General features: G+C 42.2%; 1 protein-coding gene across 1 annotated transcript in view; it reads right to left on the bottom strand.

Moving 5' to 3' along the window:
* Positions 1 to 6,855: 6,855 nt before the first annotated feature.
* Positions 6,856 to 13,786, bottom strand: part of whamm (WASP homolog associated with actin, golgi membranes and microtubules) — a 12,085-nt gene continuing 5,154 nt past the window's right edge. Inside the window, exons 5-11 of the mRNA XM_019886494.1 lie at positions 12,197 to 12,404; positions 10,677 to 10,861; positions 9,378 to 9,464; positions 9,122 to 9,217; positions 8,043 to 8,436; positions 7,728 to 7,870; positions 6,856 to 7,485 (exon numbers count right to left, since the gene is read on the bottom strand). Coding sequence (XP_019742053.1) covers positions 7,327 to 7,485; positions 7,728 to 7,870; positions 8,043 to 8,436; positions 9,122 to 9,217; positions 9,378 to 9,464; positions 10,677 to 10,861; positions 12,197 to 12,404 — 1,272 coding nt within the window. The 3' untranslated portion in view covers positions 6,856 to 7,326. The remainder of the gene's footprint in view (positions 7,486 to 7,727; positions 7,871 to 8,042; positions 8,437 to 9,121; positions 9,218 to 9,377; positions 9,465 to 10,676; positions 10,862 to 12,196; positions 12,405 to 13,786) is intronic.

The raw sequence follows: 13,786 nt of genomic DNA, 5'->3' as shown, positions 1-13,786 counted from the left end.
CCTGAAAAGTAGGAGACATTTACACTTGTTCAATGCACCATCATGACTACTTTTTAGACTTTTTTTTTCTCCCCCAGGCAGCAGTAAACATGATCGGCTTCCTGCTCTTGAAAGACCCAACACAGAGTCTCCCTGGTAAGTTTCATGCCCAACACATCTTTGTCTGCACAAGAAATTGACTTGCGTGTAACTCACGGATGCCTTTGCTCTCAGGTCAACACACCTGTCCCACGTTCTTCTCAAGAGCTGACCACTTCGCCGCCCAGCAACAAGCAGATTGTCATCCAACTTGCAACTTTTTCCTCTGCTTTTGTGATTGTCTACTCTGCAAAAGAAATAAAGCTTGATTACAAAGAACACTTCAACTCAACTTCATTTTTAAACACATCACAACAATCTAACTTTTAAAAAAAAAAAAGAAAATTTAAACAAAATTATTTTCAGTTTTTTCCTAAACTTTCTTCAGAATTTTTTTCAAAAATTTTTTTCCAAAAAATGTTTTTTCCTGGATTTTTTTTTCCAGGCAGAAAAATCCAGGAAAGTGGGTGTGGCCTGGCTGGAATGATGGCTGATGATTCGCTGATAGCTGTGAAAGTGGGTGGAGCATGACGATAACATGCTGTGATTGGTGGAAAGGGGGGGGAGCGGTTATGCAAATTAGGCGTTCTCTGATTGGTGGGATCTTCGGTTCATGATTATGCAAATTTAGAGCAATCTGATTGGTCAGAACTTGGAAAGTGGGCCTGGTTATGCAAATTAGGGTCAGGGTTATGCAAATGTAGGGCCTCACCGCGATTGGTGGATGTCAAATTGGGTGTGGTTTGGGGCGGGCATTGCAGCACTTTTTCAAAGTCCCACTTGAGTCTTGAGCTCAGACTTGCACTTGGGTCACATCAGACAGTCTTTTCACTGTACCCGTCGGTTTCACATGACCCAAAAGCTCGATTCCTGGAGTTTCGAGTCATGTGGAGACCAACGGGAACTTTCCCCACACCTAAAGTACAATGAGCAACCTCCTTTCGAAAAACAAATGAACAAACTCACGGGTGCATTTGTGGGAACAGTTTTGAAACAAATCTGTCCTCCCTGATGTGAAGCCATCACACTTCCACTGCTGATAGCAGCTTTGGTGTGGAAAACATACAGAATAGTATTCAAGTTAAACGCTGTTCGCGATTGCTTTTTGATTGACAGCTGAGGTCTACTAGTCGGCGGCGTGCTCGCTCACTGCCCGCTTTGCTGACGTTGTTTTTTACGTTGAGTCACAATGCTTGTGGAGGCTCTCAGTCGTACAGGAAAGTTCCATCGTAGAAAGTGTTCTGTCAGTCGTCATCTGTACCTGTGGGTAAAAAACAAAAAACAAAAAGTGCAGTATACGCACACTTAAAAGAAACAAACCACACAATTGAAGACGAACAAGTAAAAATCCTAGGAACAGAAAAGAGATGGTTTGAAAGGGGAGTAAAGGAAGCGATTTTTGTTAAAAAGGAGGTATCAGATTTAACCTGTCTCCTATTTACAATAACTTGTTGACCACCAAGGGACATAGACATGCTGATCAGGCCAAATGAAAGTAGCTATTCAGCCCTAGCCCAAACAATAGGCCTAATCAAGACCCAACGATAGGGAATTTAGAAATCAATGGGCCTCTTCACCATAGGGGCGTGACTAACCATCCCCACCCAGTCCTCAAATAGGCCACGCTCAGCTTTTTAGCGCAGAGCAACTTCCCGGAGTCTTCATGGAGACTTCAGGGTTGTCTACCGCTGACGAAGCTTCTGTGAGAGAAGCGAAACGTCCTTTTTTGTTTTTTGTTTTTTACCCACAGGTACAGATGACGACTGACAGAACACTTTCTACGTTGAGTCACAATAACAAAATTAAAGGAGCAACGTGTCGTAATAACTCTCCCTAATTGTCTACATCTATACACTCAGAGATAAACTGCGAAGTCAGTTTAAAATGTTAAAATTACTCATTGAGAACAGGGCTTGTGGACAGCGTAAAAACTTGCTCATTGAACCGGACGTGGTACCATTCTTGTGCTTGTACTTCTTCTTCTTCTTGGTGAATTGGATGTCTTTAGTTCATATCGCCCCCTACTGTCTGGGAAACCATAAAGGCGTTTGGCAAGCAACCTGAATCTAATTTACAGTATTAGCCAAGCGTGCAAAAACACAAAACACTAAATTAGGGCATATCTTGAAGAACCACAGATTTCAAGGGCAGCTGATCCACTGAGCTGGTGGAAATACCGAGCTTCCGTCTGCCCCCGTTTGATCAAAGTAATGGAGAGTAGATTGTGCATTGCAGCAACATCTGTCCCGTCAGAGAGGGTGTTCTCAAAGACTGGACAAATTGAAGTATTCCAAGTTGAAGTATTTAGTTTTGTTGACTGCAAATTTAAAATAAAGCAAGGAGTAGCTTATGTTTGTTAAAATAAAGCAAGGAGTAGCTCATGTTTGTTTTGTTCACTGATGCTGTTGCAGTTAATACTCACTATTTTTGTTGTGATGCAGCATGTTTGATTGTTGTTGGTTGAAGTTTAATTTTGTTGCTTGTTTATTGTTTGGAGCCTTTTTAATGTTCAATAAAATAAGTAAAAAGCCATTTCTTTGCTTGATAATTGTTGCTATTTGCAGTCAGTAGAGTGCAATATTTAGTTCACCAAGTCATTTATCAAAATGTATGCTAAATCTGTCATAAATATTTAAAAGAAAAGCTAAAGTTAAAAGAGCCGTTTGAGAGCCATAAAGAGCCGGCTCTTTTCAATGAGCCGATCCAAATGAACCGGATCACCGAAAAGAGCCAAAAATCCCATCACTACTTCTCTGAGGACAAGTGTCAGTTAAACAGTTATTGTCAAGACTCCCTGTTGCCACAGTAACAGGCTGCTGACTTTTATGACTCTGTTGGGTATGAGCTCCTCGACACTTCTTGGAGGTGGAGCCTCAAGCAACGTTCAAGAGAGGCATTTAACTGCTGATATGACCCCATAGAAACGTGACTTTTCGTTGTGTTCTTCATCGCCGTCATGTGGGCAACAACAACACTCAGAGGTTCACAAGACATGTGGATGGAAAGCCCCTTGAGCATTTACTCCCTAACCAATTCCATGTCCATATACTAGTCGGGCAAAGAGACGTTACTAGTGAGGCACAATGCCAAAATTGTGCTACTCGTGTGCAGAAATGGCATACGGTTGCAGAAACCCAATTCCAGTGAAGTTGAGACATTGTGGTAAACAAATGATTTGCAAATCACTTTCAAACGATATGTAAATGAATACAAAACCAAGGTAAGATATTTAAAATTCAAAGTGATAAACGTGATTGTTTTTAGCAAAAAAATCCGTAACTTAGAATTTTATGGCTGCAACACGTTCCCTAAAAAGCTGGGACAGAGTCATGTTTACCACTGTGTTCCATCACCTTTTCTTTTATGACAATGTCCAAACCACTTTATGCACGTTACAACAGTGTGGCTTCGTAATAAAAGAGTGCCGGTGCTAGACTGGCCTGCCTGCAGTCCAGACCTGTCTCCCACTGAAAATTTGTGGCACATTATGAAGCGTAAAATGTGACAAGAGAACCCGGACTGTTTAACAGCTGAAGCTGTACATCAAGCAAGAATGGGAAAGAATTCCACCTGTAAAGCCTCAACAACGACTCTTCTCAGTTCTCAAACATTGATTGAATGTTGCAAAAAAAAAAAAAAAAAAAAAAAAAGGTGATTGAACACAGTGGTAAACATGACTCTGTCCCAGATTTTTGGGGAACATGTTGTAGCCATAACATTCTAACTTCATGAATATTTGCTAAAAACAATAGTTTATCAGTTTGAACATTAAGTATCTTGTCTCTGTAGTGCAGGGGTGCCCAACATTTTTCAACCAAAGATCCACTTTTCGATCAACCAACCTCCCACGATCGACCCTCCCTGAGTAGAGACCTGACGGCATGGGACGCACTTATAGCAGCGTGTTAACGTGTACCATTTTAAAATGCTTCCTCCAGCACTCCAGATTCCTTCTTTACCTGTGCCCTCGGTGAATTGTACATGAAACAAACTGAATGAGAATAATAAGAAAAGATATGCAATTCCAGACTGCGGACCGCTACCAACTCCCGATGATGGAGGTCACACACCACCGTCGGGTGAAGGTGATTGCTTTTTTTATTTTATTTTTAAAATAACTTTTGTGAAAGTGAGACTGACAGAATGCTAAGGGTGCATAGGCGAGGTGACTCCGCAATCAGATCAGTGTTCAATGTTAAGATTTATTCAACCAACCAGCTCCTCGTGACTGCATTACAATCATCGCGGCATCAAAAACATTTCATGAAACAAAACAAAACAAAAAAAAAAGCAGCAGCTCATCACATTCCAAACAATTCAAGGACACATTTTTGGGTTGGGAAGAGTTCTGCCCAAGATTCATCATGACATCGAGTGCTGAATCGCGTGCACACGCGCACGCTGCTACACACAAAACCTTCAAAAACACAACATCTTAGAGAGTTCATTCATTCTTAACCAACATGTTAGAAATCATCGACTGTTCACTTAAAACTTCAAAAGTAATTTATTTACTACAGTTCACACTGCATATTCTTCATGTGAGATGTTTTTGTTGGGTAGTGTGCTGTGACATTTTTCGAACGTAAAACGTGCCTTGGCTCAATAAAGGTTGAGTAAGTTGTATACTAAATAAAAGTTTCAGTGCCAGGGGGTCCAAGACAAAGCTGTGACACAACAAGGACGAAAATAATTTGCCCCGGACAAGGTCAACTAAGTTTGAATACATTCCTAATACTTGATCACAGCAAACGGCAACAAAAACAGCAAGAAAAATAGAAATAGTCACGGCACTAAGAGCTGTGCATTAAGGCCACACTGAAAATTAAGAAAATACATTACAAGAAGCCTTAAGGGGCGTAGTACAAAATCCAACCATCCATCTTTTAGACTGCATTTGTTGTTCAGCATCACCGAGGAACCCAGACTGGTCACCAGTCAATCACAAGGCACATTCTGTGGATAAACAAGCAATGACTCGCCCATTAACACCTTTGTGCAATTTAGAACCTTGAGTGAATGTTTCCATGTTTCCAACCTCTGCGGCAGAGGCTGTATTACATTGGTATTTAAATTTCACTTAATACAATACCATAATTGTTTGCCAAGACGAACATGATTCACTGGCCTACCAAACACCTGCAGTGTCGGATGACTTATTTGATGTCAGATTGTTTTGCCTTGAGTATCGTAGGCTGGTATCGGCAGCCTTCAGGAGACCCCGATACCTTGACATAAGGCCGGTATTGGCCCAATAATGATCCCTGGTATCGTTAAAATTATTGCTCCGCTAAAACAGGTTGAATTTTGCCAGTTTTATTTCTTGGGAATAACTGCATTGCTCACTGATTCTGAGAAGATGATAACTTTGATTTGAAAAAATATATATTTAATGGTGTAATTCCGGGAATGTGATTTTTTTTTTTCAATTTCAGTGTGGCCCGAACACTCCTTTTGTCAATACAAATATTCAAAATGCTAAATAAACTCCTTCCATTAGACAGACATTTCATAATCATTTTCGATTTCCAACCATACAGTACAAAAGATGCGTAGCTTTTCGATGGAAACATTTATTCAATATCTAGCTTAACACTCATGTACCAATTGTCCTCACTAGCGACCCGGCACACTATTAGAACGACTTACTCACTAGTGATGATTTTTCCACTGCTGTACACCATTTCTGCAATGCAAGTCAGAGAAGTACAGTTCCTGTTACGATTGGGGCAAAACTATTCGTGGGCATTTTGGTGCTAATAGTACAGTAGGTTCCAGGAGGCTAATAGTGCTTGACCCACTAAAATTCTTACTGGTGCAACACAGAAGTTGACGAGTAAGGTTTACTTGTGTATTAGTAGGCCAAAGGTTACTAGTGAGGCAAAACTGTGCAATAGTTGAGCACTGCCTGCTACTCGTATGACTAGTGACACTACATAACTCTACTAGTCCACATATACTGCTTCACAAGTAGTGTGCAAATGTCCACGAGTATAATTTTGCCTCAGTAGTAACATGTACTTGTCTTACCAAAGTTGTCCTACTAGTGTGTCGAAATGTCATCCTGATGCTGAAGTGGAAAAACCTTGGCAGATATTTGTTTTATTCTACCAGTGTACTGACTTAACTACTGAGGACAAGCGTGTACTAGTACATGGATCAGGCTGCGCCACACTATGCGTTAAAATGGGGCGTGGCAAGATCAATATTTCCCATATTGGCCACATGAAGGGCCAATTTACGTGTCAAACTTGGCACAATGACACCCGCGTCAAACGGCCTAACTAAGAAGCACAAATTCAAATAATCAAATTTTCCTCGCGGCCAGCAAGGCATATTAATTGATTGCAGTATAGTCCCAACATGCTTGTCAATAAAGATTATTGGGGGGGGGGTTTGAGGATGTTTTCCTGTAAAGTGTATGAAAAACACATTCACGAGGGGGAAGTCAGCAAAGGTCACACAGGGACATTGGCCCAAAAATGCCGACATGCGTTTTCCACCCAAACCATTTTAATTAGATTTCATGTGGCGTCTTCACACATTTCCCCCCAAATAAACTCAGCTGTGATTTACATAACGTAATCGCACAATGCACAATGATTGCAGTTGTATGCATCCTGAATTTGGAATATGTGCTCAGCGCCCTCCTTTCAGCTGTGGCAATTCGGTACAATTGCCACTTCCTTCGTGTTACTACGACCAGCGGTGAGTCATCAATAGGAGATGGCGTCTTCACACATTTCCCCCCAAATAAACTCAGCTGTGATTTACATAACGTAATCGCACAATGCACAATGATTGCAGTTGTATGCATCCTGAATTTGGAATATGTGCTCAGCGCCCTCCTTTCAGCTGTGGCAATTCGGTACAATTGCCACTTCCTTCGTGTTACTACGACCAGCGGTGAGTCATCAAGAGGCGAGGGGAAGAAAAAAAAAAAAAAAAAAAAAAAAAAAACAATCTTCCTAATGTGCTGTGTGTTATCTGGGCGACCGTGTCTCTCCCCTGTCACATGACAACAGCGAAACATGGATGAGATATTGTGGCTAATGACACTTAATTGTGGCTAGGAGAATTTGAAATGGTTTAGCCACATTGCTGAAAGGGTTTCATGACCCAGTAGAGGATGACAGAAAAAAAAAGACTGAATCAAAGTTTCACACAAAAATTTGGCCGTAACTTAATTCGATTAAGTAGCAAAAGTGTCGGAAGAGTAGATTTATGAATGCATGTGTGAGGATGTCCTCAACTGTCCCAGTCTCCACTGTGCGCGTCTTCGTCTCCTTTGTCTTCGTCGTCGGAGTCGGCCGACACCTTCTTCATCCTCATCATGGCTGCTTTGATGTGGCGCTCCAGCTCATTGTCTTGCCTGCCGCCGAGCATGTCGCAGGGAGCCGGAACCACCTAAAAGTTGACAGCCAGTTAAATTTGAGAGAATTTTCTGAAGTGAATGCAAACCTGTACGAGCCCTCTCAGCTTCATTTCCTCCTCGCGCTGGTTTTCGGATGCATTTTGCTTTGAGTGTGACATTTTGCAATGTGGGATATTTCTATTTAGACTTCCCAGTAAACCGGAATGCGGCATCATCGGCTTCAAGCCGTATTTTAATTAAGACTTGGAGGTTTCTCCAGCGTAGAACATCTGACCTTCTTCAAGGTGACCCCTTGTCGGATGGCAGACATCAGGCTGCTTCTCTGGTCTCCGGAGGGGGGAGGTATCCCGGGCGCGGGGGCCTTTCGAAGCCGGATCTGTCCACGCTGCAGCGAGGCTAACACTTCATCCATGGGTCCTATAGCAACAACGCAGATCAGCCTTTTGTTGACAACCTTCATCCTCCACAACAGGAAAGACAAGAAGAAGCTGGAAGGCTGCGTTTTGGTGGTGGTGGTGAAATACCTCCTGTTTTCAAGATGAAAATGATGTCATATTTTCGAGATACAAAATCAACATTGAAGCCTCACCGATATTTTGTGTGAGTGTGTTCTTGGCTGGAAAAGGAGGTTCTTCTCGGTCACTGAGCGGCATTGGTTTGTCCTCACGGGAAGTGCTGAATGATGATGGTGGCGGTGGTGGTGGACGAAGAGGAGGAGGGAGTGGCGGTGGTGGTGGGGGTGTAGAGGGTACAGTCGAGGTTTTTCCAGATAGAGGTGGTGGTGGTGAAGGGTAGATTTGGACTGAAACATCTCGAGGCTGCGCTTTCACCGGAAGTGTTTTGCGCCTCGGTGCCGGGCGGATGGAGGGAAGCCCATCAGAGGAGGAAGGCGGGCCGAGGCTGATGATGGAAAGTGGCTGGGAGGGACAAGACGACTCTGTGGGGGACCTCCGGGACTTCAGCACATACTGACCCGGTCGCTTCTTTGGGGAGATGAGGAGAAGGACAAAGAGACAGATGTTGAAGACGGAAAGTGTCACAACTGATTGTGCATTTTTGACTTAGCTACTAATTGCAGGAACGGATGAATTTAATTTGGCATCCACCAGCAAGCAACATGTTTTTGAGTTATGGGCATCAACCAAATTCAACTCTTGTCAAGGGACTGCTGTACCACAAGAATGAGCACAGTGAGAAATGTCAAGTAAAACTGAAAAATAACAATGAAGCTGACGATTCAATTTTGATAATTTCTTCCTCTCTCCGACATTATGAACTAAGATAGCTCAAAGGGGGCGTGTTGTATCTACCCATTCATATCTGTGGTAATGACATCATGAGTAATCATAAGGTTAGTAGTAGTAGCACAGTGCAATGGTTGATCTCTCTCTTTTTTTTGATTATGCCAAAACCTAATTTCTGAAACATGGGTCACTATGACTCATTTTGTGATGTCGGGTCGCATACAGTATCGAGTTTTTGTGCAAATGTTTGTGGAAGTGAGGCCATTCACATCAGAACTATTAATACACTTTTTGAATTGATAATGATAAACAACTGAAAGGCGGGTCTCTCCCTGATGCTTGCATCCAGAACATGAAATAAGGGATAACCTTCAAGAGGAAGCCTTGCAGTTTACTGAAGGGACAAAAGAAGAGCAGGTTTCACCTCTTTGAAGGATCTTAATCTGTTGAGAGTCTTCTCTCGCTCCTGGTCCACCCACTGCTTCCTCCTCTGCTCCTCCTCCTTCCTCTTCTCTCGTTTCTACAAACAACAGCAAAAGAGAGAGAGAGAGAGAGAGAGAGAGAGAGAGAAGTTAAAGGCGACACTGCGGGGAGACGGACAGAATTCGATTGCGGCTCATTAGGAGCCTCTGCCGACATGGGAGCATCTCTCTGACTGTCTTGTTGCCATGGCGACATACCAAGTGGACCTGATGATGCTGGGCGAAAACTCTGGATCTGTGCTTGGCTGTGAGCTGCTTCTGCTCATGGGCCTCCACACACTGGTCCTACATAAAACACACGCATCATGAAAAAAAGTCTTTAGGTGCGGTTGTTGGAAGTCTTGTTTCATCGCCGTTGGTTTGAACAGTTTGAATCAAGTCGACATGCGGTTTTCGCGAACGGCCTCAAAACGCTGTTCAGAACACTGCGGGTCGTGTTTTTTCCTTTGTGAGGTTGTTTTACAAGTGCGAGGTTCAATCACCTGATGTGTAGCCGGAAGTCATCAACTGTATTTTTATTTTTTGCGATTGTTCTGATTTAGTCGTTTTTGGCCACGTAGCTCGGTGGGCCACAGACAGGTAGGAAAAGAAATTACAGGAGGTACTGAATTTATGATTGCCAGATCCATTATTCAGCCGGCTAATTTAATCAAACAACTTAAGCTCTTTTAAAATCTACAAACATTTGCTGATTTTTTTCTTTTAAACGCGATAAGTTATTATTTTAACATTACCACAGCAGATAAAGATTATGACGACATCACCCCCCTACCAAAAAGAAAACAAAACAAAACAAAAAGATACCAAAAAAGGGGTCCATTTTGGCAGATTTTTCTCTCTGTTGTAATTCATAGCACTATTGTTGAAAGCATTAAGAAATCAAAAAATAACGTATCATTGTATAGGTTTTAATTAATCGACTAATTAATCAGTTATCAGAATTTGATTCTGCCAAATATCGGAAACGGTCTTAAAAAAAAAAAAAAAAAATCCTGATCTGCTGGGCCATATAAACTTTTATATATTGCCAGGGGGGATGCCAGAGGAAAGCGCAGTACCCGGCGAAAACCCACGCAGGTACCTCTCCACTGTGAAGCCGACGTGCTAACCAGTCAACCATTGTGCGACCATGAAATATAAACAATTCCTTTTTTTTTTCTACAAAGTGAGTTGCAGGTTAGAAACTATAGAAAATTGGGAGTCTTGTTCAGATGACAGTTAAGCACCAATGTCCTCGGCACCTATTGCTGCTTTTCTATTGGCAAGGGCTTCGGTGCCATCTTATGGAATTTTAGGATGTAACAGACAGAGCCGCCCCCCACCCCCAAAAAAACCCAATGAGTACAACAAATAACTGTTTATCGGTTACAAAAAAAAAAGTTTCACTGAATAAAACATATGTGCTAAAAACATGACCACTTTATATCGTGAAAAAACAAAATGCCCTTTCATGCCCAATGGTCATTTTAAAAAGTAAAAGCTATTCACTCGCGGCACCTTTTTGTTGCGCAGGTATGCTCGCCGAGCACAGATGTTGCCTCTCTTGGTTTCCAGGTTCTGCAGACGTTTTTTGAGCTGACGGATGGCTGGAGGCTCTGTGTGATGAAGTCCTGTGTCAACCATGCTGTGGAGCTCCTCTGGATCTTCGCAGACATCGTAATAGACCACCTCCTCCTTCAGTTCTAAAACACATTCCAGGTCCGGTCAGTAATTTCAATCACAACCTTAGTTCACTAGAATCAACACGTGATGTAGTGGCTTGAGGTTGCTTTCAGCCCCGTTTCAGACTGTTGGCAAAGGTAGCAAAATGTGCATTCTTGTGTCAGGGTTCGCCAGACGGTCGGCAGACGTTCGGCGGAAATTTTGCGACACGAAAAGTACAGGCAAACGTCTGGTGACCGTTGGCGACCTTGCCCCAACCCTGACAACACTTGAAAGGACCCAATATTTGCTACCTTTGAAAACACTCACACTTGTTCGCAGCTCAGTGTGACGGGGGCTTCAGTAGAAGCAAGGCAGCCTTAATCTCATTTTCAAATCTATCATCTATCCAACCCACTTTTATGGAATAATTTGCACCTTAATATTGACACTATTAATGAGGATACAGCACCAGAACTTATCCTCCATTCCTACTTTGGTCGTACTAAATGACAGTAGCTCACATTTTGACGCCCTCACATTATTCAAAGTATTTCATTGCATCTTGGTTGGGACAACACTGAAAAAAAAGGCACTTTGCAATAACTAACGAGCCAGCATACAGCTTGTACAACTGTAGATTGTTGTTTTGTTTGTTTGTTTTTTTTACTCCCCAACTCAACACACAGCCATTAATGTTGAAACCACTGGCAACAAAGGTCTGTACACATCTTCATGAAAATGATCATACTGCCTGCTCGAAGTGACAGTATTTTGTGTAGTCACCATTATGGCTAATTGGGCCCAATTTGGACATTTTCATTTAGAGGGGGGTGTACTCGCTTTTGTTGTCAATGATTCACATATCAACAGCCGTGTGTTGAGTGAGCTGGAAGAGTAAATGTACACTGCCTGCTACAATGTATTCAGTTGACATCTTTTTCCATTTGAATAAAATGTTATTTCAGTGCTGTTTCATACAATAATGTATCATGATTGGCAAAAACGTGAATGCTATACGGACTTTTTTTCCAGGTATTGTATTTTTGCTGGGTGTGTTTTATAACAAATGTGATAATTGTAAAACTCATCAAGCAGATGAACCATTTTGGCTTTCAGGGGAGCAAAAATGCTTATACACTTTGTGTTCGCAACAACGCAAAAGAAATTAAGTCAAGTGACCGTGTCACTAATAACTAACTTTTCTTTTATTTTATTTTTTTTTAACAGAAGTTTGTGTGTGTTGAAATTGGGTTGAAGGGTCTGGCAGTTATGTCACTGGAGCATCTGGTACTATTATGGCCATTCAAATATGCGTTCTTGCCTTCATCGTTTGACCTAAAAATGTGTCTGTTACTCATGTGCAGCACGAACACCTTTGATCTGACGCCGCAGGGTGTCGGTCTGAGTCACCAGCAGCTGCTCCTCGTTTTTCAGGATCTCAAACTTGGTGTTGTACAGTTCCAGTTGCGTTCCATAGAACTGCAACTCCAGCCGGTCTACGGTGTCCTGCTGTTGGTCTTGCTCGGGCGCCGAACCAGTATCATCTGTCTGGCTCTGGTCTCTGCCATACAAGTTGACAAACTAGAACAAAACATAAAAGAAGGTAACGTCAGCTGCATGAATTATGTATGACCCATTCTGTTGACAAATGCGTAAAAATCCCCTCCCCGCCAATTGTCTGACCACTTTGCAAATATAATAAACAGCAGAAGGAACTTTGTCTTCAAATATTCTTTCCAGATTTCCTCGATCAGAAAAACTTTTAATACAGACGTTCGTAAATGAATATAGCTCTTGGATTGAACTCATTAGACTGAATTTGATTCGTTTTTTTTTTCAGGCTCATTTCAAAGAATAAGTATGTTCACATGGCAGCTCAATTTCGATTTAAATTTTTTGATTTACGCAGATGGTGTCATTTATTACGTGCGGTAATGATGTGATGTCATCCAAAGTAGACATCTCCATAAAATGAGAAGATCGAGGAGTGTCCCCAAAATATTTCTATCTCCTCCCACCTTGCTACTCTGGCAATACGACACACTTTCAAAGCGTGTTCATGTCGGCTGAGCTCTGCCACATACAAATGGAAACTGACTGGAAATCAGCCTCCAGCTTCGAGAGTGATTTGATTTGAGATGATGTGCTACTCATTCCATGCACACTCACGCACACGGGCATCATGTCGTGAAATCAGCAGGTGCATTCAACAGAATCGCCATCGGTTATTTTGCCAGCGGTGATTGGGTGTAGGTGTTTTTCACTGATCTCATTAGCAAAAGGAAAAAAACCCACATATGCATAGTTGCAGACACAGCCAGCATCATCAAATTTGTAATTTAAAGAGTGTAGTGAGATGTTATGCAAGGTAAATGTGTGTACGCGCTGAAAATGTTTTTCTCAATCTCAGATTCAAACACCCTGCAGCAGCAGATAAGCTCTTTTTCAAAAATCTTTGATTATGGCATAACAAATACACAGCCATGTACTGAGACGACCGGTGCGGCACGCAGGCGCACACACGCACACACACACGCAGGCGCACACACGCACACACACACGCGTGCGTGCGCACACACACACACACACACACACACACACACACACACACAAAAAGAGTCCCCAAGTCACATTTTGCCATACCAAAAACATACAAACGCAATACAGAGAGACACAAAAAAATGTACCCACAATCCAAAAACACACAAAAACTCTGTCTTGCTCTCCCAGGCAGGTTTTGGAGATGCAGTGATGGGTTTTTTTGTGCTTCCGTGAGTCTTTTGTAAATAGATGAAAGGTTGTTTCATAACCGACGGGGACTATCAGGTGAAAGAGTGAGCGTGACCATCTCCAAAGCCTTGCCACAAGACAACAGAGCAGTGTTGATTCCACATGGACAGAATGTGCTAGAAATGCATCCACAGCTCCCTCTACACGCCACAAAAAAAAAATATATAATATAT

Source organism: Hippocampus comes, unplaced genomic scaffold (genome assembly GCF_001891065.2).
Source record: "Hippocampus comes isolate QL1 unplaced genomic scaffold, H_comes_QL1_v1.1 scaffold261, whole genome shotgun sequence".
Classification (NCBI taxonomy): Eukaryota; Metazoa; Chordata; class Actinopteri; order Syngnathiformes; family Syngnathidae; genus Hippocampus; species Hippocampus comes.
The sequence above is the reverse complement of the archived record's forward strand: the minus strand, read 5'-3'. Positions and strand labels throughout refer to the sequence as shown.